The following is a 24,753-nucleotide window of genomic DNA, read 5'->3' on the forward strand; positions in this document are numbered from 1 at the left end:
GAGAGGCAGGCAGAGAGAGAGAGAGGGGAGAAAGCAGGCTCCCTGCTGAGCAGAGAGCCCGATGCGGGACTCGATCCCAGGACCCTGAGATCATGACCTGAGCTGAAGGCAGCGGCTTAACCCACTGAGCCACCCAGGCGCCCTCGATTTGATTACTTTTAACACACGTACATAATTACCCCCCCTTAAAACAAGCAAACAACCCCCCCAAAAAAACCCTTATAATTTACACTTGGAATATAATGAAATGTGAAATGAAATACTGCGACGAATATTCATCAGTTCAGCTACCAGAGGCATAGTTTTAAGAGAGGACGATGACGTCTGTCGTCTCAGGTTATCTTCACAAACGCCGAGAGAGGAACTGTCAGTCCCACCCCTCGAAAGTGGCTCCCGAAGCCCGGCCTGCCCTCAGATTCTAGCCCTGCCCGCGAGATGACGTTCACTACGGCGGGGATTTCCGTAGCAGTGACACACGCCACTTCCGGCCGGCGGTGCGACTCAGTGACGTGGCAGGCGAGGTCGAGCACGGTCCTTCGGGCAGGGACACCCGGAGCTATCGGGCGGTCTGGGAAGCCCTGAGAGGAAAAAAGAGCGCACCGACCGCAGCAGCGACTTCGACCGAGCCCGGAGCCGGAAGTGCCACGTGTCTCGATTGCGCCTGCGCGGTCAGCGGCTGACAGGCACTTCCGGCTGGGGCCTCTCTCCTCTTTCGGTAGGCTGCCGCCTTCCAGCCCGGCGTTCTCGGCCCCACCTGTCCGACTCCCTGGCGTCAGCTCCCAGGCCAACCCGTGGCCGCTCGCGGGCTGGGAAGAATGCAGCGCCATGCCTAGGGCATGATGCGCCACCCTCTCTCCTCGCCTCAGTCCTGAGTTGGTGGCTCCTTCCCTCCGCTTCCAGCAGTCGTCTTTCAGCTCTTAGTTTGGCGCTGTCGCAGACCCCGACCATCCCCTGCCAACCCCGACGCGCACTGTCGTCATGTCCCAGCCGGGGATACCGGCCTCCGGCGGCGCCCCAACCGGCCTCCAGGCCCAGAACGGGGCCGCCTCGGCGTCGGGGTCTCTCTACAGCAACGGTAAGTACTGCCCCGGGGGGCGGGCGGCTGGCGCGGCCTGGGCTCTAGCTGACCTTTGGTTACTGCCGCTGCCTATGGCGACAGAAGAGGGTGACCTCCCGGCCAGGCAAATGAGCGGGTGGTGGTGGGCGCCTGGGCGAAGGAGACCGCCGTGAATATCCAGCCGCAATCCCAGACTCGTCTTAAGTTGTTTCATATTTATTTATTCATGCGTTCAGTGAACAATTAATGAGTGCTTGCTGAATACTACACGCTGGGAATACGTGGGTGAAAGATACAGATTCGGTGCATACCTCAGTACTCGCATGCAAGACTCATAGTGCCTGTTCATGTGCTTTCCCCTTCCTTGCCACTTCACCCTGTCTTCCAAGACAGCACAGCTCCGGGACTGATTCATTTATTTCAGTTCCACAGGGCCTGCGGTGGGGTGGGGGTGGGGGGGCTTCTGAATTTATGGAGGTAAATGAATGTGCTTTTGGCAGGCCCCTTTAAGGCCTGCTCGTGTCTTCCAGAACCATAGGCGAATGTACTTAGGCCACTTGTTAAGTTTTTCAGCTTTGGAAGAACCAAATAATAGGGGATGATCTCCTGTTTGATTTCCAGAGGTCTTTACTCACTTGGAAAAGTGGTCGGAAACACCTCTGAACCTCTCTCGAGAGTGTACATGTGGCACTGCACTTTCTTAGTTGGTGTTAGAGTTAGTTTTATGCCTCTTCTAGGACTCTTTAAATTGTCTTACATGGTGATTGGGTAAACTTACTATAATTGTTATATTAGAGAAAGAAAGATTTTTTGCCAAAATCTTTCCAAGTTACTGATTTACGAATAAATCTTTGGCTCATCATAACAAAACTAGTAGAATAAAACTAATATACTTAAAATGCCCATTGTAATCTAAGATTTTTGAGAAGTTCAGGAAAATAGCCAGTGACTAAAATACCCAATTTACATTGTGTTTAGAGAAGACTAGTGTTTCTTTACAAAGAAGGCTCTAAAAGACTTTTAAAAATGTCTTGAGTAGGCAGGTATGTAGGCAGAAGCAAGAATAAGTGTAAGCACTGTAATGGTATTAAGTTGAATGAATTGTTCCTTCTCATACTTGTGGTAACAGATTAAGTAAACTGCGTTTGATTCTAGGCTATTTAGTAACATTTACACTGAGGATGAAATCATTTTAAGACTTTCACTTTGAGGCAGAAAAACTGAATATGTCATATGATTGCAGACAACCTCTCTTCCTGTCCTTCCTGCTGCTTTCTTGCAGTGTATTCAATAAACTTCTATATCCTTAAAAAAAAAAAAAAGTCATATGGCTACGGCTTTTTCTTATAATCTATAAAGTGCAGTTTTACATGAGCAAGTCCTGCAAATACGCTTGTCAGTTTATATTTAAGTGCATTGTGATAATTTTGGTGTTATACTGAAGGAAGTTAGCCACTGCAACATGTAGTATAAAAGATTTTGTCACCTCTGTTGGCTTAACTCTGTCCAACAGACATTTGTTGCACACTTTCTAAGTTCTGTCCTTGGGAATGTAAAAGAAAACAAGAAAACAGTCCCTGTGCACACATTGCCCAGGGCCAATTGAGAATTCACTTAGAAAAGGAAATCCTTAGACTACAAATAGCATTTTGAAGGCATAATTTTGAAAGTCTTTATTATCCCCATTTCTAAAGTTTTTGTAGAATTATTTTCAGTAAAATGGCTAATGGTGTGTGCTGGGTTTCTTTGTTGTTCATCCTGCTAATAATAAAGACAGTAGGGATGCAGTGAACAATTGGAGAGGGTATTTCTCTAGAAGGTGGAAGAAAGAGTTCAGTGTTGAAATCTGATTTTATTGGTTAACTCTTTTAGGGCAGTTATTGGTCCTAAAGTATCTTTTGAATACTCGTACTGTAGATTTAAAAAAATATATATTTTATTTATTTGTTTGACAGAGAGAGAGGGAACACAAGCAGGGGGAGTTGGAGAGGGAGAAGCAAGCACCCTGCCAAGCAAGGAGCCTGACACAGGGGCTGTATCTCAGGACCTGGGATCATGACCTGAGCTGAAGGCAGGCACTTAATGACTGGGCCACCTAGGCTCCCCTGAATACTCATACTGTAGATTTAATGTAGCTTTTTATTTTTTTATTTTTATTTTTTTTTTTTTTTAAAGATTTTATTTATTTATTTGACAGACAGAGATCACAAGTAGGCAGAGAGGCAGGCAGAGAGAGAGGAGGAAGCAGGCTCCCTGCTGAGCAGAGAACCCGATGCGGGACTCGATCCCAGGACCCTGAGATCATGACCTGAGCCGAAGGCAGCGGCTTAACCCACTGAGCCACCCAGGCGCCCGCTTTTTATTTTTTTAAAAGATTTATTTATTGGGGCACCTGGGTGGCTCAGTGGGTTAAGCCTCAGTGGGTTAAGCCTCAATGGTCATGATCTCGGGGTCCTGGGATCGAGCCCTGCATCGGGCTCTCTGCTCAGCAGTGAGCCTATTTCCACTGCCTGCCTCTCTTCCTACTTGTGATCTCTCTCTCTGTCAAATAAATAAATAAAATCTTTAAAAAAAAAGATTTTTTTGTTTGTTTTTAGGGAGGAAGAGAGAGAGAGAGGGTGTGCAAGCCTGAGTGCACCTGAGGGCGAGCCAGGGGAAGGGCAGAGGAAGAGGGGTAGAATCTTCAGCAGACTCTCTGGTGAGCACAGACTACCAGGAGGGGCTCCATCTCACGACCCTGAGATCATGATCAGAGCTGAAATCAAGAGTCAGATGCCTAACTGACTGAGACACCCAGGCACCTGTTAATGTAGCTTTTTAAAAATTACAGTTGATACATAATGTTAAATTAATTTTGGTTATGTAGCATTACTGATTGGACTTTTCTATGTGCTGTGCTTATTTTTACTACAAGTGTAGCTACCATCTGTCACCATACAATCCTATTACAAATACAATTGACTATATTTCCTAGGCTGTATCTCTCATCCCCATGACTTACTCATTGCATAGCTGGAAGTTTGTACCTCCCAATGTAGCTTTTTTAAATTGCATATTACAGGGGCGCCTGGGTGGCTCAGTGGGTTAAGCCGCTGCCTTTAGCTCGGGTCATGATCTCGGGGTCCTGGGATCGAGTCCTGCATCGGGCTCTCTGCTCGGCAGGGAGCTTGCTTCCCTCTCTGTCTACTGTGATCTCTCTCTGTCAAATAAATAAATAAAATCTTAAAAAAAAAACTTAAAAAAAATAAAAAAAATAAATTGCATATTACAGTTCAGTTGAATATTCAGATACTTTTTAGAAAATCAAAAGACTGAATAGTTACCTTTTCCATTTTTCTGTAACTTATTGTGGTATTTTATAGTGTCATTATATGTAATTCCTGACACACCAGGACATTTTTTTTCTGTGGTAGATTGTTACATTGCAATCTAAAGGTTGTCTAGACAAGTTTTTCTAAGTCTGTATAGATTTGTGTACACATAGTTTTTTTGCAAAAATTGACAATGAAACTGTAAGGCTATATAAACTGGCATATCTTCATCTCATTAATATGTAATAAGGCTAAAGGCAAATAATAACTCCCACTCTTTTTTGTTAAAGATTTAAAAAAAATTTTTTTTTAAGTGATCTCTGTACCTGTGTGGCTCAAACTCACAACCCCAAGTATGAATCCCATGCTTTACTGACTGAGATAGCCAGGTGCTCTTCATGACTCCCACTTTTTTTTCCTTTTTTTTTTTTTTTAATTTGAGACAGAGGAAGAGAGAGAGAGTGCATACATACTCTGTGGGAGCGGGGCAGAGAGGGAGAGGGACAAGCAGCCTACACACTGAGTGCAGAGCCCAACATGGGACTCCATTTCACAAACCTGAGATCATGATCTGAGCCAGAATCAAGTTGGCTGTTTAATCAGATGAGCCACCCAGGTATCCCATGACTCCCACTTTTAATTAGTTGGATTTTTTGACTACTTGGATCAATTTGCCAAGGCAGTTTCTAACTGTAGTTTTACTAATTTTATTTTTTGGTAATATTTACGTAATGTTCACTTTCTCCCAAATATAGTAGAGGTCTCAAAGGATATTTGTCATCATTTGTACCACCCAGATACCCCTGGTTTAATGTATGTAATTTTTTAATTTTTTGAAGAGTTTGTTTGAGAGAGAGAGCAAGCAAGCACACAAGCAGGTGGAGAGGCAGAGAGAGGAGAAGTGGACTCCTCGCTGAGCAGGGAGACCGATGTGGAGCTTGATCCCAGGACTTTGGGATCGTAACCTGAACTGAAGGCAGGCACTTAACCAGCTGAGCCACTGAAGTGCCCCTAACATATGTAATTTTGTAAAATAATACCTTTCTGCCCTCTGGACTATAAAAGCTATACAAGCAAGGCTATCTGCTTTTGCACATCATCCTCTCTCCAACTTTCCACATGGTATCTAGCACATTTGAGGAATTACCAGTTTCATTGAATGGAAGTTTTAGAATTAGGTGTTTTGGAATTTAAGTCACTAAATATGTATTCACGTAATACAAGATTAGAGCTCATTTCCAAACTCCTTTTTTTCTGATGTATTTTTAGTGGGTTTTTTTTTTTTTTTTTACAATATTAACTAAGAAAATAGAGTATGTTGGGGGTTGTTATTTGGTCATCAATTTAAATGTTAGACTTGTGCCATCTGCTGTAGGCATGACAGAATGTAGGTCTTTTTTAGTTTCATTATGATGTAAACCATGTTTATGATTGTGTATTTGATATAGAAAATCTCTAGTTATGAACAAAGCATGCTACAAATAAAATTGGCATGTGGTCTGTGATTGTTGTGGCCTTTTCATATTTTCAGTAGGGGCAATAACTTTGGACTTCCAAAACTTTTTGTGTATCTCTGTGAGAACTTTTGGTGTTGAGCTTCATGTTTGTCTCTGCTGATAGACTGGAAGTTCCTGAAAGACAGATATAGTAACCATAAGAACTAACATTTATTGTTTACATATTCCAAACCCAGTGCTAGGTTACATTATATCCATTATCTCATCTAATACTCACAACTGCACTGTGGGGTAAGAACTGTTAAGTACTGACAAGGAAACTATGATGCGGGATGCCTGGGTGGCTCAGTGGGATGTGCGTCTGCCTTAGGCTCCGGTTGTGGTCCAGGGGTTCTGGGACAGAGTCCCCCATCTGTTTCTCCCTCTGCCCCTCCCCTGTGCTCATGCACATGCGCATTCTCTCTCTCTCTCTCTCTCTCTCACTTGCGTGCTCTCTATCTCGAATAAATCAATAAAATCTTTAAAAAAAAAAAAGGAAACTGTGATGGGTGGACAAGGAACTAGTTTAAGGTCACACAGCTAATAAATTGTGGAAACTAGATTTCAAGCGTAGGCAGTCTTAGTTAACCACTCTTACTCAGTTTATCTGGTTGTTATATCTGAATCTCAGGACCTAGCACCTGGAATTAGAGCCTGAATCAAGGATCAGAACCTTCTCTTTAGTTTCTTTGTGTAGGTGGATGCATATGATTATAGTAAGCTTATATTTTTCAAAATTGCCACGTAGCTTATTCTCCCTTGGATTATAATTATTATATAACCTGACCCTCACTTTTTTTAGTATATAGTCAGTTTCTTTGCTATTTCAACATCACATTTCATAAATGTTTTCCAGATTTTGTAATTGCTCCTACCCCACTTAGATTCCTTGCATTTGCTTTTCTCTTTCCATTGCTTTCCGAGTGCTATTATTTTTTAGTGACTGACCCACAAGTTGTACTCACACAGTGGCATCCATTTGTCGCACTTTAAGTTTCATTTGGTGAGCTCTCTTAGTGATCAGAATATATTTAATGTGTGGGGTGAGGTGCTGAATGAGATTCTTTCCCAATATTTAATTTATCATTCAAACCTGTTGTATTTAAAAATACCTACTCAAAGGGGCGCCTGGGTGGCTCAGTGGGTTAAAGCCTCTGCCTTTCGCTCAGGTCATGATCCCAGGATTCTGGGATCAAGCCCCACATCGGACTCTCTGCTCAGCAGGGAGCCTGCTTTCCTTCCTCTCTCTGCCTGTCAAAACAAAAACAAAAACAAAAAACCTACACAAAAAGAAGGAACTTGTCAAGGTTTAAGGAACATATTGCTCTCTCAAATGGGATATTTTTGAATACTTGGTCATTTTTCTCTGACTTTTACTTATACTTCTGTGTATGACACCATAATTAATAGAACCATACTCTGGAGAGCCTTGAATTAATTTAAATTGGTCATTCAGTTGAATTCATGTATGATTGATGGAAAATGTAAACTGTCCCTGGCAAATAGTATGTATTTACTGAATGGATTAATGAATGAATTGCTTAAGAATACAAAGAGTGCTCGCCTTTTTGCTTGAAATTTTAGGGAAAACCATTCTTGGCGCCATCTTTTCCCTTTAGTATTAAATTTGCATGAAAGGGATAGTTTATGGATTGTGCTTTTTTGACTGTCCAGTAGGCTTTCTTGAAGAAACTTGTAAAATTAAAATTTATTTTGGGGGCACTTGGGTGGCTTAGATGATTAAGTGTCTGCCTTGAGCTCAGGTCATGATCTCCAGGTCCTGGGATCAAGCCTGGCAGGGTCCCAGCTCAGCAGAGCTTCTCCCTATCCCTCTGCCTCTCCCCTTGCCTGTGCTCTCTCTGTTTCTTCCTCTCTCAAATAAATAAATAAAATATTTTTAAAAAATAAAATTTATTTTTTATTCATTGGAATAGTATACTGAAGTTTTTTGAAAATTTTTGCATTTTAGATTTCATTAGTAATCATATATCAAGGCATTTTGGCACATCAGTGGTTTCTTCATAAAGTTTCTTCTGATGTACATGAGAACCCCTAGGACATGACATTTTTACTAATGGGGGTTCTGGGATCCCATTGAGTGCAACAGAAATGGAATTTACAGGGGCAACTGGGTGGTTCAGTGGGTTAAGGCCTCTGCCTTCTGCTTGGATCATGGTCTCAGGGTCCTGGGATTGAGCCCCACATTGGGCTCTCGGCTCGGCCGGGAGCCTGCTCCCCCACACCCCTCTGCCTGCCTCTCTGCCTGTTTGTGATCTCTCTCTGTGTGTCAAGTAAATGAGTAAAATCTTTGGGGGGAAAAAAAAAGAAATGGAATTTACAAAGTTGGAACTTGTATCTCTTTGATTCTGAAGCTGCTGTTTGGGTAATTGAATAGCAATCATTTACTTTTAAAGATTTATTTATTTATTTATTTACTTTGAGAAAGAGTAGGGGGAGGAGCAGAGGGAGAGGAAGAAGCAGAGTGCAGAGCCCTCCACAGGGCTTGATCTTATAACCCCAAGACAGACCTGAGTCGAAATCAGGTCAGACCCTCAACCTACTGAACCACCCAAGTGCTGCCATCTGCTTTTATTTTAATCTCTTGTTTGCATCTTTGCCTCTTTACCTTCTCTAAATTTGGCTTCTATTTCCACATATCCCCCAAAACAGCTTTAAATAAGGCTACAGATGACTTTTTAGTTATTAAATACAAAAAATATTTTCATTTCTCATATTTTTCTTTTTTTTTTTTAAAGATTTGATTTATTTATTTGACAGAGAGAGATCACAAGTAGACGGAGAGGCAGGCAGAGAGAGAGAGAGAGAGAGAGGAGGAAGCAGGCTCCCCTCTGAGCAGGGAGCCCGATGCGGGACTGGATCCCAGGACCCTGAGATCATGACCTGAGCCGAACGGCTTAACCCACTGAGCCACCCAGGTGCCCCATCATTTCTCATATTTTTCAAGCAGCATCTGATGTTCTTCATCACTACTTGTTTCCATTTAAGACCCTTCTGATTTGTCTTTTTTTCCTCAACAGCAGTATTCTTTTTTTTTTTTTTTTAAAGATTTTATTTATTTATTTGACAGAGAGAAATCACAAGTAGATGGAGAGGCAGGCAGAGAGAGAGAGGGAAGCAGGCTCCCTGCAGAGCAGAGAGCCTGATATGAGGCTGGATCCCAGGACCCTGAGATCATGACCTGAGCCGAAGGCAGCGGCTTAACCCACTGAGCCACCCAGGCGCCCCTCAACAGCAGTATTCTTAATTTTCTTCTTTTTTTGATTGCCTTTTTTCTCCTCTCTCTTCTTTAAAATTTATTTGCCAGAGAGAGGGCATGATCAGGGAGAAGTGGCAGAGGGAGAGGGAGAAGCAGGCTCCCCACTGAGCAGGGAGCCTGATGTGGGACTCAGTCCCAGCACCCTGGGATCCTGAAGGCAGATACTTAACTGACTGAGCCACCCAGATGTCCCTTCTTTTCTCTCTTTCTTAAATATTGGTGTTTCTCAGGTTCTGATTTGGTTCTCTTCTTTTTCTTTTGTTCTTAATAATAATAACAATAGGGATGCCTAGCTGGTTCAGTCAGTATAGCATGTGACTCTTGGTCTACAGGTTGTGAGTTTGAGCTCCATGTTGGGTGTAGAGATTACTTAAAAATAAAATCTTTCCTGGCTGGCACAGTTAAGTAGAGTATGGGCTCTTGTGAGTTTGAGCCTCAAGTTGGCTATAGAGATTATACAAAAAAAAAAAAAAAAAAAAAAAAGAAGAAGAAGAAGCAAAAAAACTTAAAAATTTAAAAAGAAAACCCCCAAAATGTTTTTTCACATCATTTCTGTAGCTAGGTTTCTTCTTTTCTTACTCTATGTATACTTCCGGATGTCATTAATCCCCATGGTATTAAATGTTGTGTATGTGCCAGTGATTGCCAAAGTTATCATAAGCTGAAATCCGTCTCTTTGGCTGCAGATAGATGTCTTTCTGTTGTACATCTGTACTTGGATTTCTTGGTGACACCTGAAAGTATATTTAAAATAATTCTTTTTTTTTTTTTTTTTTTAAAGATTTTATTTATTTATTTGACAGAGAGAGATCACAAGTAGGCAGAGAGGCAGGCAGAGAGGAGGAAGCAGGCTCCCTGCTGAGCAGAGAGCCCGATGTGGGACTCGATCCCAGGACTCCGAGATCATGACCTGAGCCGAAGGCAGCGGCTTAACCCACTGAGCCACCCAGGCGCCCCTATTTAAAATAATTCTTTATTCCCTCCTCCTTTTGCTGTTCTCTATCTTTCCCAATTCTTTTCTTCTCCTTCTCTCCAGTGAATGGCACTGCTGTCCACTGAGTTGTTCAGTTTGGAATCTGGGGAGTTATCCCTGATTGCTTCCTCTATTCACTTTCTTCACATGAACTCAGATATTCAGTTCCACATCAAGTCCCATTAGTTGTATTTCTTCAGTCAGTTTTTAAAACTTACGTATGGGTGTTAAATATTTGTTTGCAACTCTAATGTTAAATTTTTTTTAAAAAAAAGGTATGCAAACACAAAGCTAGGCTTAAACTTCATATGTTTATAGGTTCTGTACAATGTAAAAGTAAAAGTTAAAATAAAAACATCTGTAAAAGCAGTACAGTTCAAAGTTAACATATTAAATAATGTGATGGATTATGTCGGGTTGAAGCCAAAACTGATTGGATTGTTTTAATTTTGTACGTGTTGGAACATCATTTGGGGGTTATCATGGTCAGTCTTCTTTTCTTTTTAAAGTCAAGTGTTGCCTGGGTGGCTGAGGGGGTTGAGCATCCAACTTGATCTCAGTTCAGGTCTTGATCTCAGTATGAGGCCCACCTTGGGCTCCATGCTGCTCATGGATCTACTTAAAAAAATGCGGGGCACCTGGGTGGCTCAGTGTTTGACTTTGGCTCAAGTTGTGATCTCGGGATCCTGGGATGGAGCCCTCCATTGGGCTCCACACTCAGTGGGAGTCAGCTTCTCCCTCTTCCTCTGCCCCATTTCCATTCATTTTTCTTTCTCTCTCTCTATCTCTCTCAAATAAATAAATATAATCTTCAGAAATTGAAAAAATAAAGATGAAACTTGTTTTCAGTTGTGGGGGAAGAACTTTTCCTACACTGTTAGATTTGGTGTTTGGGGGCCTGTGAATTAAACTGGCAAGAGACAGAGATCAGTAAGAGAGAAGATACCATTTTTTTATATAGTATGAGAGTTTACAAAGATGTGACTCAAGGAGACAGATAGAATTTGGAATTTAGGTACTATCCTTTCTTTTTTTTTTCCTGGATTTTATTTATTTATTTGACAGAGAAGGAGAGCACAAATGGGGAGAGGGAGAAGCAGGTCCCCACTGAGCAGGAAGCTGATGTAGGGCTCAATTCCAGGACCCTGGGATCATGACCTGAACCAAAGGCAGACATTTAACTGACTGAGCTGCCAACCACCCCTTAGGTGCCATCTTAATAGCAGAAGGGGAGAGAGAGAATGGCACTTACGGTAAAACAAAATGATTTTTAGGAAAAATGGGGCCCTTAATAGAATTGATGGGAGATTTGATAGTTCTGTGACAATATGTTTAAGTGTGGTGTGGAGACTTCTCATTTCAGGTGATAGGAGTCAGTTATCTCTGGTTGTTCCTGGGCTGGAGATTTATGATAATTGAGTTTTTTGGCATTCTTTTGGGAGGCTCTGCTTTTGGTTGACTAAGAGATTTAAGGAACTTATGCCCTGTGCTCAGAATAACTTGTATATCACAGTGCTGTGTTCTCGACCCATTCATAATCTCTGATCTCTAATTTTGATGGACTACTTACTTTATTAATGACTTCAGAATAAAAAAAAAATTAAAATCATTTTAAGTAAGCTCTAAGCCCAGCATGGGGCTTGAACTCATGATCCTGAAATCAAGAGTCACATACTCAGTTGGTTAAGTGTCAGACTTCAGCTCAGGTCATGATCTCAGGGTCCTGGGATTGAGCCCCATGTTGGGCTCCCCACTCATCAGGGAGTCTCTCCCTCTTCCGCTGCCCTCCCCCCCTTGTGCACACACTGGCTCTCTTTCTCTCTCAAATAAATAAATAAATAAATAATTTTTTATCTTAAAGTCATACACTCTACTGGCAGCCAGCCAGGTGCTGCCTTATTTTGTGCATTTTTAAAAAGGATTTTATTTATTTGACAGAGCGTGTGTTGGAAAGGGGGAGAGAGGGGGAGAGAGAGAATCTTAAGCAGACTTTGTGTGGAGCATGGAGCCCCATGTAGGGCTCAGTCCCAGGACCCTGAGATCATGACCTGAGCAGAAACTGAGAGTTGGACTCTCAACTCTCAACCTACTGCATCACCCATTTGTGCATATTTTTTTAAAAGATTTTATTTATTTATTTGACAGAGAGAAATCACAAGTAGATGGATAGGCAGGCAGAGAGAGAGAGAGAGAGAGGGAAGCAGGCTCCCTGCCGAGCAGAAAGCCCGATGTGGGACTCGATCCCAGGACCCTGAGATCATGACCTGAGCCGAAGGCAGGGTCTTAACCCACTGAGCCACCCAGGCGCCCCACCATTTGTGCATTTTGATGATGCTTGGCTTTCATGTGGCTGGACCTGGATTGAAGGCCTTTTTTTGCATTTAGCCTATGATAAAACAGTAAATAAAAATACAAAATGAACCATGAAATCTTGTGATAAGATTAGGCTGTGAAATATCTGTTTTTACCCATAAGACCCACAATATGCTTATGAATTAACTTTTGACAAATGTTTTTACTTCTTTATATTTATTTATTTATTTTTAAAAGATTTTATTTATTTATTTGACAAGAGAGATCACAATTAGGCAGAGAGAGAGTGAGAGAGGGAAGCAGGCTCCCTGCTGAGCGGAGAGCCCCATGCGGGACTCGATCCCAGGACCTTGAGATCATGACCTGAGCCGAAGGCAGCAGCTTAACCCCCTGAGCCATCCAGGTGCCCATATTTATTTATCTTTGACAAATGTTCTTACTGATTCAAACATCTCTATATTCCCATGGCTGCTTTTTATTTAGTCAGTGGTTTCTTGTCTGGACTACAGCTGTAGACTCCTTTCAGTCTCTGATCTCTTCTCTAATCCCTAAGAGGTTCTCTTACATGCAAATTTAAAATGTCTCACAGGTAGCCTTTCCAAGCCTCCCATTGCTCTTAGGATGAAATCCAGACTTTTTTTTTTTTTTTTTTTAAGACTTTATTTATTTAAGGGGCACCTGGGTGGCTCAGTGGGTTGAGCCGCTGCCTTCAGCTCAGGTCATGATCTCGGGGTCCTGGGATCGAGTCCCGCATCGGGCTCCCTGCTCAAGCAGCAGGGAGCCTGCTTCCTCCTCTCTCTCTCTCTGCCTGCCTGTCTGCCTACATGTGATCTCTCTCCTTCAAATAAATAAATGAAATCTTTAAAAAAAAAAAAAAAAAAAAAAGGGGCGCCTGGGTGGCTCAGTTGGTTGGACGACTGCCTTCAGCTCGGGTCATGATCCCGGAGTCCCGGGATCGAGTCCCGCATCGGGCTCCCAGCTCCATGGGGAGTCTGCTTCTCCCTCTGACCTTCTCCTCTCTCATGTTCTCTCTCACTCATTCTCTCTCAAATAAATAAATAAAATCTTTAAAAAAAAAAAAAAGACTTTATTTATTTAAGAGCTAGAGAAAGAGAGAGAGAGAGTGAGAGCACACACCTGGGGGCGGAGCAGAGGTTGAGGAATAAGGAGACTGTTCTGAATGTGTAGTTGGACTCAGGGCACCATCCTATGACCTTGAGATCACAACCCAAGCCAGAATCAAGAGTGGGATGCTTAAGTGACTGAGCCACCCAGGCGCCCTTGAAATCCAGACTCATTAAGGGAAAAATTCTGAACTTGTGTTGCACTGCAGAGATTTGCTCAGTCACTTGTCTTTTGTTCTGTTATACTGAACTTCTTTCACAGTGCCTTTGTATGACCACAGGCTGTTGTGCATGTTGCTCCCCTTTCTGGAAACAGTCTTGATACTCATTTTCCTGGAACTAACTCTGATTATCTCTTAAGATCTTAGTTGAAGCTTCCCTTTCTCAGGAAACCATCTTTGCTACCTTTTTGCCTTCTCTTTAGACCAGGTGTTACTTCCTCCGTGCTCTCATAGTGCCCTGGGTTGCCACTGTCACATCACTCTCAATTGTCCTTGCCTGGTTCTTTGCCTTCCAATCTGGACTGTGAGCTACTTGAGGGCAGTGTTGAAGTGGATCTTATTCACCTTTGTTTACTCCAATGATATTTGGTAAATGTGTGTTTTAAGGAAGGAATGAATAGAATGTTCTTAACCATTTGGAATAAAATGAATAATTAGGTTAAATACAGGATTAGTCTTAACTAAAAGAAACACTAGGAAAAAAGATTAGTTCAGATGAAATTATTTGATTTACTGATAAACAGCCTTAGGGGAGTGCTACATTCTTAAGGGCACAAATACATGTTTCTTAGATGAAGACAGCAAACATTTATTGAGTACTATGAGAAATACCACTGTAAGTGTTTCATATAAATCTCATTTTATAAAAAAAGATTTTACTTACTTATTTGACAGCAAGAGAGGGAACACAGCAGAGGGGGAGTGGGAGAAGGAGAAGCAGGCTTTCTGCTAAGCAGGGAGCCCAATGTGGGGCTCGATTTGAGGACCCTGGGATTATGACCTGAGCTGAAGGCAGATGCTTAATCATCTGAGCCTCCCAGGTACCACAAAACCACTTTTAAAAACAGATTTATTGAGATATAATAATTCACATACTATACTATTCACCTATTTAAAGTATACAAGTAAGTAGTTTTCAGTATATTCATCATCACACCTGCTTTGCTTTGATTTGATTTGATTTATTTTTAAGTGAGCTCCGTGCCAACTCTGGAGTGCTATGGGAGGGTTTGAACTCACAACCTTCAGATCAAGACCTGAGCTGAGATCAAGAGTTGGATGCCTATGGGCACCTGGGTGGTTCAGTGGGTTAAGCTTCTCTGCCTTCAACTCGGGTCATAATCTCAGGGTCCTAGAATCAAGCCCAGCATCAGGCTCCTTGCTCAGCAGGAGCCTGTTTCTCCCTCTCCCTCTGCTTATCACTCCCCAGCTTGTTGTCTCTGTGTGTGTCAAATAAATAAATAAAATCTTAAAAAAAAAGAAACCTACAAAACAGTTGGACACCTAACCAGCTGAGCTACCCAAGCGCCCCCACAATCGATTTTCATCACCTCCCTCCCCAACCTTAAATCCATTAGGTCACTCTCCATTTGTCCCCGGGGTGGGGGGTAGAAGTTTTCCTCTATCTGAGGTTTTCTAGATGGACTAAGAATTAAATACATGAGACAGATTAATATTACATGTGCAGAGAGACCCAATAATGAAATTGAGACCTAAAGAAATGACCAAGGCAGGTACTTTTATACTTTTTAGACAGGCAGTGAATCTGTGAGAAATTGACAGGACAGAACTTAACTTTGAAAGCTTCAATTAGCGGGACGCCTGGGTGGCTCAGTTGGTGGACGACTGCCTTCGGCTCAGGTCATGATTCTGGAGTCCCGGGATCGAATCCCGCATCGGGCTCCCAGATCCATGGGGAGTATGCTTCTCTCTCTGACCTTCTCCTCGTTCATGCTCTCTCTCACTGTCTCTCTCTCAAGTAAATAAATAAAATCTTAAAAAAAAAAAAAAAAAAGAAAGCTTCAATTAGCAAGGAATAATATTTTTTTAAGATTTTATTTATTTATTTGACAGATGAGATCACAAGTAGACAGAGAGGCAGGCAGAGAGAGAGAGGAGGAAGCAGGGTCCTTGCTGAGCGGAGAGCCCATGCGGGGCTTGATCCCAGGACTCAGGGATCATGACCTGAGCAGAAGGCAGAGGCTTTAACCCACAGAGCCACCCTGGTGCCCCCCCCCTTTTTTTCCGTAAGATTTTATTTATTTAGGGTCACCAGGGTAGCTCAGTCATTGAGCATCTGCCTTCAGCTCAGGTCATGATCCTGGGGTCCTGGGATTGAGCCCCACACGGGGCTCCCTGCTTGCCGGGAAGCCTGCTTCTCCCTCTCACTTTGCCTGCTTGTATTCCCTCTCTCGATGTATCTCTCTCTTTCTCTCTCTGTCAAATAAATAAAATCTTAAAAAAAAAAAAAGATTTTATTTATTTATTTGTGAGAGAGAGCACAGGTTGGGTAGGAAGAGGGATAAGCAGACCCCCTGCTGACCAAGGAGTCCAATATGGGGCTTGATTGCAGAGCATTGGAATCATGACTTGAGTTGAAGACAGAAATTTAACCAACTAAGCCACTCAGGCGCCCCAGGCATCCTACTCTTGATCTCAGGTCTTAATCTCAGGGTTGTGGGTTTGAGCACTATGTTGGTCTCCTCACTGAGCATGGAACCTACTTAAAATAATCACTGATAGAGGGGCACCTGGGTGGCTCAATGGGTTAAAGCCTTTGCCTTTGGCTCAGGTCATGATCCCAGGGTCCTGGGATGGAGCCCCGAGTTGGGCTCTCTGCTCAGCAAGGAGCCTGCTTCCTCCTCTCTCTCTCTGCTTGCCTCTCTGCCTACCTGTGATCTCTGTCAAATAAATAAATAATATCTTTTTTAAAAAGTCACTGATAGGGACGCCTGGGTGGCTCAGTTGGTTAAGCAGCTGCCTTCGGCTCAGGTCATGATCCCAGCGTCCTGGGATCGAGTCCCACATCGGGCTCCTTGCTCCGCAGGGAGCCTGCTTCTCCCTCTGACTCTGCCTTCCACTCTGTCTGCCTGTGCTCGCTCTCGCTCGCTCTCTCTCTGACAAATAAATAAATAAAATCTTTAAAAAAAAAAAGTCACTGATAGAGATTATATAAATATTTCATTCCTTGTTAGACTATGAATTTATTTATTTATTTATTGGTTTAGACTGTTTATTCAGTGGATTATAATCCACTGATATTATTATTACTTATTTTGACTTTATATTATCTCAGATGGCTTTTGGGTGCCCTTCAAGCTGTCCACTCTGTTTCTTGTATTATATCATTCCTGGGCACTTTAACTTCTGGCACAGTAAGATACTATAGGCTCTTGTACTTTCTAAGATTCCTTTTTTTTTTTTTTTTAAAGATTTTATTTATTTATTTGACAGACAGTGATCACAAGTAGGCAGAGAGGCAGGCAGAGAGAGAGTGGGGGAAGCAGGCTCCCCGCTGAGCAGAGAGCCTGACACAGGGCTCGATCCCAGAACCCTGAGATCATGACCCGAGCCGAAGGCAGAGGCTTTAACCCACTGAGCCACCCAGGCGCCCCTAAGATTCCTTTTTTGTTTATTGGTTTTTGTTTTGTTTTGTTTTTTGTTTTTGTTTTTTCTTTTATATTTTGCTAGCCATGATTCCTTTTAGTGGAGAGAAAAATACTTAGAAACCAAGATCTTGTACTAGATGTAATCAGAGAATTAGAATGTCTCTGCTACCAGTCTCAGCAGACAGAATTAAGGAAACTACCTATCTATATATGTATTGAAATCCATGAGTTTCAGTTGTAACTTCCAGTGCAGACCCACCCACCATCATTAGGTTCATTCATTCTAGTTTGCCCCTTTCCATATTTGTGACTCCCTTCTCAGAGAGTGAGAGACCTTGCTTCCATTATCCTGTATGGATTTAATTGGTTAGTTCTCCTGTGTGTAACCATTCTCCCATTGCTGGTGCTGCTCTGTCATTCTATTCTACCTTCCCTCCGGTGTGGATGCTTATACCTTTTCCCCAACCCCATGTCTTTAGCACCGAATTTTTCAAGAAAGGAACTATTTTGCTTTTTAGCTTATTTATTTAGATTTTATTATTTATTTATTTAGAGTGTGAGTGAAAGGAGGGGCAGAAGGAGAGAAAATCTTAAGCAGGCTCTATGGTCATTGTGGATCCTCTTGTGGGACTCGTTCTGATGACCCTGAGGTCATGACCTGAGCCAAAATCAAAAGCGGACTGCTTAATTGACTGAGCTACCCAGGCATCCTTAATTTATTTAAAAGTCATGCTTATAAGAATATCCAGCATGGTGCCATATCATGGAATAATTTTTTTATAAACATATAATATATTTTTATCCCCAGGAATGGAATAATTTTTTTTTTACCTTTAAGAGATCCCATCAGCGGGGCGCCTGTGTGGCTCAGTGGGTTAAAGCCTCTGCCTTTGGCTTAGGTCATGATCTCAGGGTCCTGGGATCGAGCCCCGCATCAGGCTCTCTGCTCAGCGGGGAGCCTGCTTCCTCCTCTCTCTCTCAGCCTGCCAAATAAATAAATAAAATCTTTAGGAAAAAAAAAAAAAGAGAGATCCCATCAGGTGAATACTGTAGCATTTGAAACTAGCTTTTATTACAGTTGATTCTCACATTTCTCCAAATAAAGTCCCTATCTTCATGGATCGTATGTTATAGTGAGGTGGAGAGACTATAAATAAATAACATGTGTCATTTTAACACTAGAAGGAAAAATAAAGCAGGGTCAGAGGTGAAGAGAATGAAAAGAGGTGCTATTTGAATTATGGTGTTCACGTGGTGCTTCTTTGAGGAGATTGTTCGAAAAGAGACCCGAGTAAAGACACTGAATGAGATTATCTTGGGGAAGAGCATTCTTGGCAGAGTTAAAAAGTGAAGGAACCCTATGGTAGGAGCATATTTAAGCTTGTTGTAGGAACATTCAGGTGGGTGGGACTGGAGCTGAACAGAGGAAAAGGAGTAGGAAATTGAATAGCTTGTTTATGAAGGTCTTTCGCCATTAAATGAAGTAACATGTCAGTTGACAGTGACTTTACCATATGCATATATTAAACTCAAAGATGAGGGTCTTCATTATACATAAATATTTAAAGAGGAGCTGGGGCATCTAGGTGGCTTAATCAGTTAAGCATCCACGTTTTGATTTTTGCTCAGGTCATTATCTCAGGGTCATGAGTTCTGTCTGGCCCAAGTACAACTCCAAGCTCAACACGGAGTGTATTCATCCTTCTCCCTCTGGTCCTCCTTGTTCTCTCTCTCTCTCTCTTTCAGATAAATAAATGAATAAAATCTTTAAAAAAAAAAAAGTTGCACACTCTACTGACTGAGCCACCCAGGTGCACTCTGAGTGCTATCTTTTTAAAAAGTATTTTGACTGGTACAGTCTTTTAAGCATTTGCCTTTAATCTCAGGGTCCTGGGCTTGAGCCCCACATTGGGGATCCCTGCTAAGTGGGGAGTCTGCTTCTCTACCCTCTACTCCTCCTGCCCCGCTTGTGCTCATACTCGCTTGCTCTCAAATAAAATCTTTTTAAAAAGTGTTTATCTATTTCCTTTTATTGTCTAATTTAAGCAACAGAAATAACAGTATATTCCTGAGTAGAAGTAGTAGTTCTAGGGATTTTTCTTTATAGCAGCTTTATTTTGTAATTAGTTTTAATCTTTTTAATTTTTAAAATATTTTTATTTGTTTGATAGAGATCACAAGTAGGCGGGGGGCGGGGAGCAGGCTCCCCGCTGAGCAGAGAGCCCAACGCGGGGCTCCATCCCAGGACCCTGAGATCATGATCTGAGCTGAAGGCAGAGGCTTTAACCCACTGAGACACCCAGGCGCCCCATAACAGCTTTAAAATGTACAATTTATTGATTTTTCTTGTATTCACAGAGTTTTGCAACCATCACTACTATCAATTTTATAATTTTTTAAAGATTTTTAAAAAATTTATTCATTTGTGAGAGAGACAGAAAGAGCACAAGGAGGGGGAGCAGCAGGCTTCCTGCAACCATCACTACTATCAGTTTTATAATATTTTTATAATACCCAAAAGAAACCCTATTCTTACTGGCAGTTACTCCCCATTCCCTCCTCCTCCCAGCCCCTACAATCTCCCAGCGCCTGCAGTCCAGCAAATACAACTGGATTTTGCTGTTCAGCACATTTCATATAAATGAATCATACAACGTATGCTCTTGATGGCCAGCATCTTTCACTCAGCATAATGTTGTCAAGGTTTATCTATGTTGTAAAATGTAGTCAATATTGCATTCCTTTTTATGATATTGCGTTGTATAGATGTACCCTTTGTTTATCTGTTCATTGGTTGATGGACATTTGGGTTGTTTGTACTTTTTTGCAATTATGAATAATGATGTTATGAACATTTGTGCATGAGTTTTTATGCAAGGTAAGAGTGGAATTGCTGGATTATATGATAACTAGGTTTAATACTTTGAGGAACTGCCAAATTGTTTTCTACTGTAGTTGCACCATTTTACACTTCTTTTAGCATTGTGTGAGGTTTTCAGTTTCTCCACATTTTTTTTAAAGATAGATTTATTTATTTATTTGTTTGTTTGTTTGTTTGTCGGAGACCAAGAGAGAGAGTGCGCAAGCAGGGGTAATGGCAGGCAGGGGCAGAAGGAAAAACACGCTGCCCACTGAGCAAGGATCCCAATGCAGGACTGGATCCAATAACCCTGGGATCATGACTTGAGCCAAAGGTAGACGCTTAACCAACTGAGCCACCCAGGTGTCCTGTAAAGATTTCATTTATTTATTTGACAGAGAGAGACACGGTGAGAGAGGGAACACAAGCAGGGGGAGTGAGAGGGGGAGAAACGGGAGCCTGATGCAGGGCTCAGTATTTTCTCCAGGTTCTTGTTAACACTAAAATGTTTACCGACTTTTTCATTTCAGTCATCCAGATTGGTGTGAGTGCCATCTCACTGTGGTTTTGATTTGTATTTCTCTAATGACTAATAATGTTGAGTGTTTTTGCATGTGCGTATTGACTGTTTGCATATCTCTTTGGAAATATATTTGAATGCCTGAATCTTTTGTTCATTTTTAAATTGGGTTGTCTTTTTATTATTTAATTATAAGAGTACCATATGCATTACTGTATTTCTTAAAGTATTTTTATTGCTTTGTTTGCAATACTAATTTTTCCTCCTCTTATTGGAAGGTCCTGTCCAAAATGCACTGGTGTCTTCACAAATATCAGTGAACCAAGGATATAATTCTCAGCTTCCAGGATCCTATCCTCATCTAATACCAGCAAAGACATTGAATCCAGTCTCTGGACAGTCTAACTATGGTGGTTCTCAGACTGTTTCTCCGTTAAGTAATTATCAGGGACCTGGGCAGACTCTTCACAGACCACCTGTGGCTTCTAATCCAGCGACACCTTCACTTCACAGTGCTCCTGTTCCCCGAATGCCACTACCTACTTCTCATAACCCAGCTGCTACACCAATGCCTTCTGGTAGCTTTCTTCCTGGAGCCAACGTACATCCACCTTTGAATTGGCAGTATAACTATTCATCCACAGGATCACAGACAAACCATTGTCCTCCTGCATCATCCCAACCAACTATATCTGGGAATACAAATTTGACAAGTCATCAGTATGTCTCTTCTGGAGATCCTTCATTTCAAAACAACTTCATAAAATCAGGTAGAGTTCTTATTAGGAGTACTTCCTCTGTAGAAATGAGAAAATTTTGGGAGTTGAGATGTTATAATTTATATTTCAAGACTTAAAACCAAATGGAGAACTCTTAGTTTTCTCATTGTTAATCTTTAAATAAGTTACTTCTCTAACCTTGAGTTAGCTTAGAATCATGGGTTTGCTTTTTACCTTTGATGGTATCCTCTGTGTTTCTTTGAGTCACCCATGATACTTCAGGGAATCAGGTATGCATGTAGATCTACTTCCTTATGGGCTTGCCATTACTGTTTTTTAACTGGGTTCCATATTAAGAAGCTCAGTTCCATATTAAGAAGCTCGGTCTCTTTTTTGTTGTCTTGATCTGAGGCTTGGGTTATCTTTTTGTTATGGCTTAGACAGTTTTGGTCCCCAGAAAGTGTAGGATCCTGACAATAACTTTGTAGTGAAGAGTGTTAATTACCAGAATTGCAGCCAGAAAGCAGTGGGCAGAGATTTATATTTATTTTTTCTTGTAAGGATTTTATAGTTTTAGCTCTCATATTTCGGTCTTTGATCAATCTGGAGTTAATTTTTGTGAATAGTGTGAGGTAGGGGTTCAGCTTCATTCTTGTGTGTGTGAGTATACATTTGTCCCAGGACTATTGGATGGTAAGACTGTTCTTTGTTTCATTGAATGGTGTTGGCACCCTTATTGAAAATCAATTGATCATAAATGTAAGGGACTCTGATCTATAACTGTCTTTATACCAGTACCAAACAACTTGATTACTATAGGTTTGTAGTAAGTCTTGAATTTGGGAAGTATGACTCCTCCAACTTTTTTCTTTTCTCTTTCTTCTCTTTTCTTTTTTTAAAAGATTTTATTTATTTATTTGAGAAAGAGAGAGCACGAGCAGGAGGAGGGGCAGAGGGAGAAGCAGACTCCCCACTGAGCAGGGAGCCCCACGCAGGGCTCATCCTAGGACCCTGAGATCATGACTCGAGCTGAAGTCAGATGCTTAACAGACTGAGCCACTCAAGCACCCCTCCAACTTTGTTTTTCTTTTTCAAGTTTGTTGTGACTATTCTGCCTTCCTTGGCATTTTCATAAGAATTTTAGGATTAGTTTGTCAATTTGCAGTTTTGGTTGGGATTGTGTGTACATCAGTTTGTATATCAAAATTTGGTCGTATCTGGTTCACAATTACATTTAACCATTTCGCTGTTCCTACTTAGCTCTTAAAATTAGTGTCTTGTACACTTAACAAAATTAATAGTGTTACTTTAAAAAGCTTTTAAAATTCTGTATTGAGATCTGCAGGTTGATTCTGTTGAGCCGACATCCTCAAAGAAATGAACTAGTAAAAACTTCAAATGAAATAGTAATATCAATAGTTACCTAGTGTATGTATTCCTGTATACTACATATACTTGAACTGCTGAAACTGTTTTTCTTGGCCTCTGATCAGTCATTGGCTCTGGTGAATACATTTTGCATTTTGGTCTATAAAGGCTAAAGTTGCTTCTAGAAAATTGGTTTCTTTCTTTTTTTTTTTTTTTTAATATTTTATTTATTTACTTGTCAGAGACAGAGTGAGAGAGTGAGCAAGGACAGGCAGGGGGAGTGGCAGGCAAAGGGAGAGGACAAGCAGGCTCCCCGCTGAGCAGGGAGCCCAATGAAGGACTTGATTCCAGTACCCTGGGATCATGACCTGCACTGAAGGCAGACACTTAACCAATTGAAACTGAAAATTGGTTTCTGTGTAGAAATCTTCTGATCTGCAGTTGTTCAAACTGAAATCGTCTGGTTACTTTTATTCTTATTCATTTGGCACCATGAGTGAGCATCAGTCATTTGAAATTAATGAATTTTCATGTCATTATTGATAATTATAAGTAACATTTATTGAATGTTTTTATTTTCCAGCACTTTGCCAAACTTCTGTATGTGGTATCTTAATTAATCTTCATGACAGTATCTTCTTTTACAGATAAGAAATGAGGTTTGAATACTTGGCCCAAAGCCACAAGAGAATAGTTTGGAAAAAGCTACTATTAAAAAACTATTTAGGGGCGCCTGGGTGGCTCAGTGGGTTAAAGCCTCTGCCTTCGGCTCAGGTCATGATCCCAGAGTCCTGGGATGGAGCCCCACATCGGGCTCTCTGCTCAGCAGGGAGCCTACTTCCTCCTCTCACTCTGCCTGCCTCTCTGCCTACTTGTGATCTCTGTCTGTCAAATAAATAAATAAACAAAATCTTAAAAAAAAAAAAAAACTATTTAGGGGCTCCTGAAGGAGCCACTGAGGGTGGCTCAGTGGGTTAAAGCCTCTGCCTTTGGCTCAGGTCATGATCCCGGGGTCCTGGGATCGAGCCCCACATCGGGCTCTCTGCTCAGTGGGGGGCCTGCTTCCTCCTCCTCTCTCTCTGTCTGCCTCTCTACCTACTTGTGATCTCTGTCTGTAAAATAAATAAATAAAATCTTAAAAAAAAAAACTATTTATGAGTAGATGTAGCTTCTTATTAAAAAGCACATCATTAATAATCTGAAATTTTTTCAGTTATTACAAGCCCTCAGGTAGAGAGCTACACCACAGATACGGTGAAAGACAAAAGCGAATGACAAAACTTAGGAAGCTTCTTATATAAAAGAAGGGGAAGAAAGATACATTTACTAAGAAAATGAACCTTAAATAAATATATGATTATCCTTCTTTTTTCTTAGATACTTCTAAAAAAATTCCTCATTTTTTTAACACTTAATTGGTAGTAGGTGCCTGATTATCTGATCTCAAAACTGTATCTAGGTTATGCTAAGTTTCGAGTCCACATCATTAAATTTCTCTTTTTTCCTTTTTTTTTTTTAAGATTTTATTTATTTATTTCAGAGAAAGAGCATGGAAATATGAACAATGGGAGAGGGCGTCTAAGGGAGGAGGAGACTCTCCACTGATCAGAGAGCGGTTGCTGGGGCTCAATCCCAGGATCCTGAGATCAGGACCTGAGCTGAAGGCAGACTCTTTTTTTTTTTTCTTTTAAGATTTCTATTTATTTATTTATTTGTTTGTTTGTTTGTCTATTTTGTCAGAGGAGAGAGAGAGCACAAGCAGCAGGCAGGGAGAGAAGCAGGCTCCCCGCTGAGCAAGGAGCCCAATGTGGGACTTGATCCCAGACACTGGTATCTTGACCTGAGCTGAAGGCAGACACTTAACCGACTGAGCCACCCAGGCACCCAATCTGACTTTGCTTTTACCTCATAAGCCATCTTTTAACATCCTTACATTGGCTTTAGGGGTCTCAAGAGGGCAGGTTCTAAAACTCTAGCTACTAATGTTATATATAAGATTTATTCAACTTGAGGGGCGCCTGGGTGGCTCAGTGGGTTAAAGCCTCTGCCTTTGGCTCAGGTCATGATCCCAGGGTCTTGGGATAGAGTCCCACATCGGGCTCTCTGCTCAGTGGGGACCCTGCTT

At 41.6% G+C, this 24,753-nt stretch overlaps 1 protein-coding gene across 1 annotated transcript in view; it reads left to right on the plus strand.

The window, feature by feature from the left end:
* The first annotated feature begins 492 nt into the window (after positions 1-492).
* Positions 493-24,753, plus strand: part of SEC24A (SEC24 homolog A, COPII coat complex component) — a 68,954-nt gene continuing 44,693 nt past the window's right edge. Inside the window, exons 1-2 of the mRNA XM_059417598.1 lie at positions 493-1,075; positions 20,820-21,311. Coding sequence (XP_059273581.1) covers positions 979-1,075; positions 20,820-21,311 — 589 coding nt within the window. The 5' untranslated portion in view covers positions 493-978. The remainder of the gene's footprint in view (positions 1,076-20,819; positions 21,312-24,753) is intronic.

This window comes from Mustela nigripes, chromosome 12 (genome assembly GCF_022355385.1).
Source record: "Mustela nigripes isolate SB6536 chromosome 12, MUSNIG.SB6536, whole genome shotgun sequence".
In the NCBI taxonomy this organism is placed as follows: domain Eukaryota; kingdom Metazoa; phylum Chordata; class Mammalia; order Carnivora; family Mustelidae; genus Mustela; species Mustela nigripes.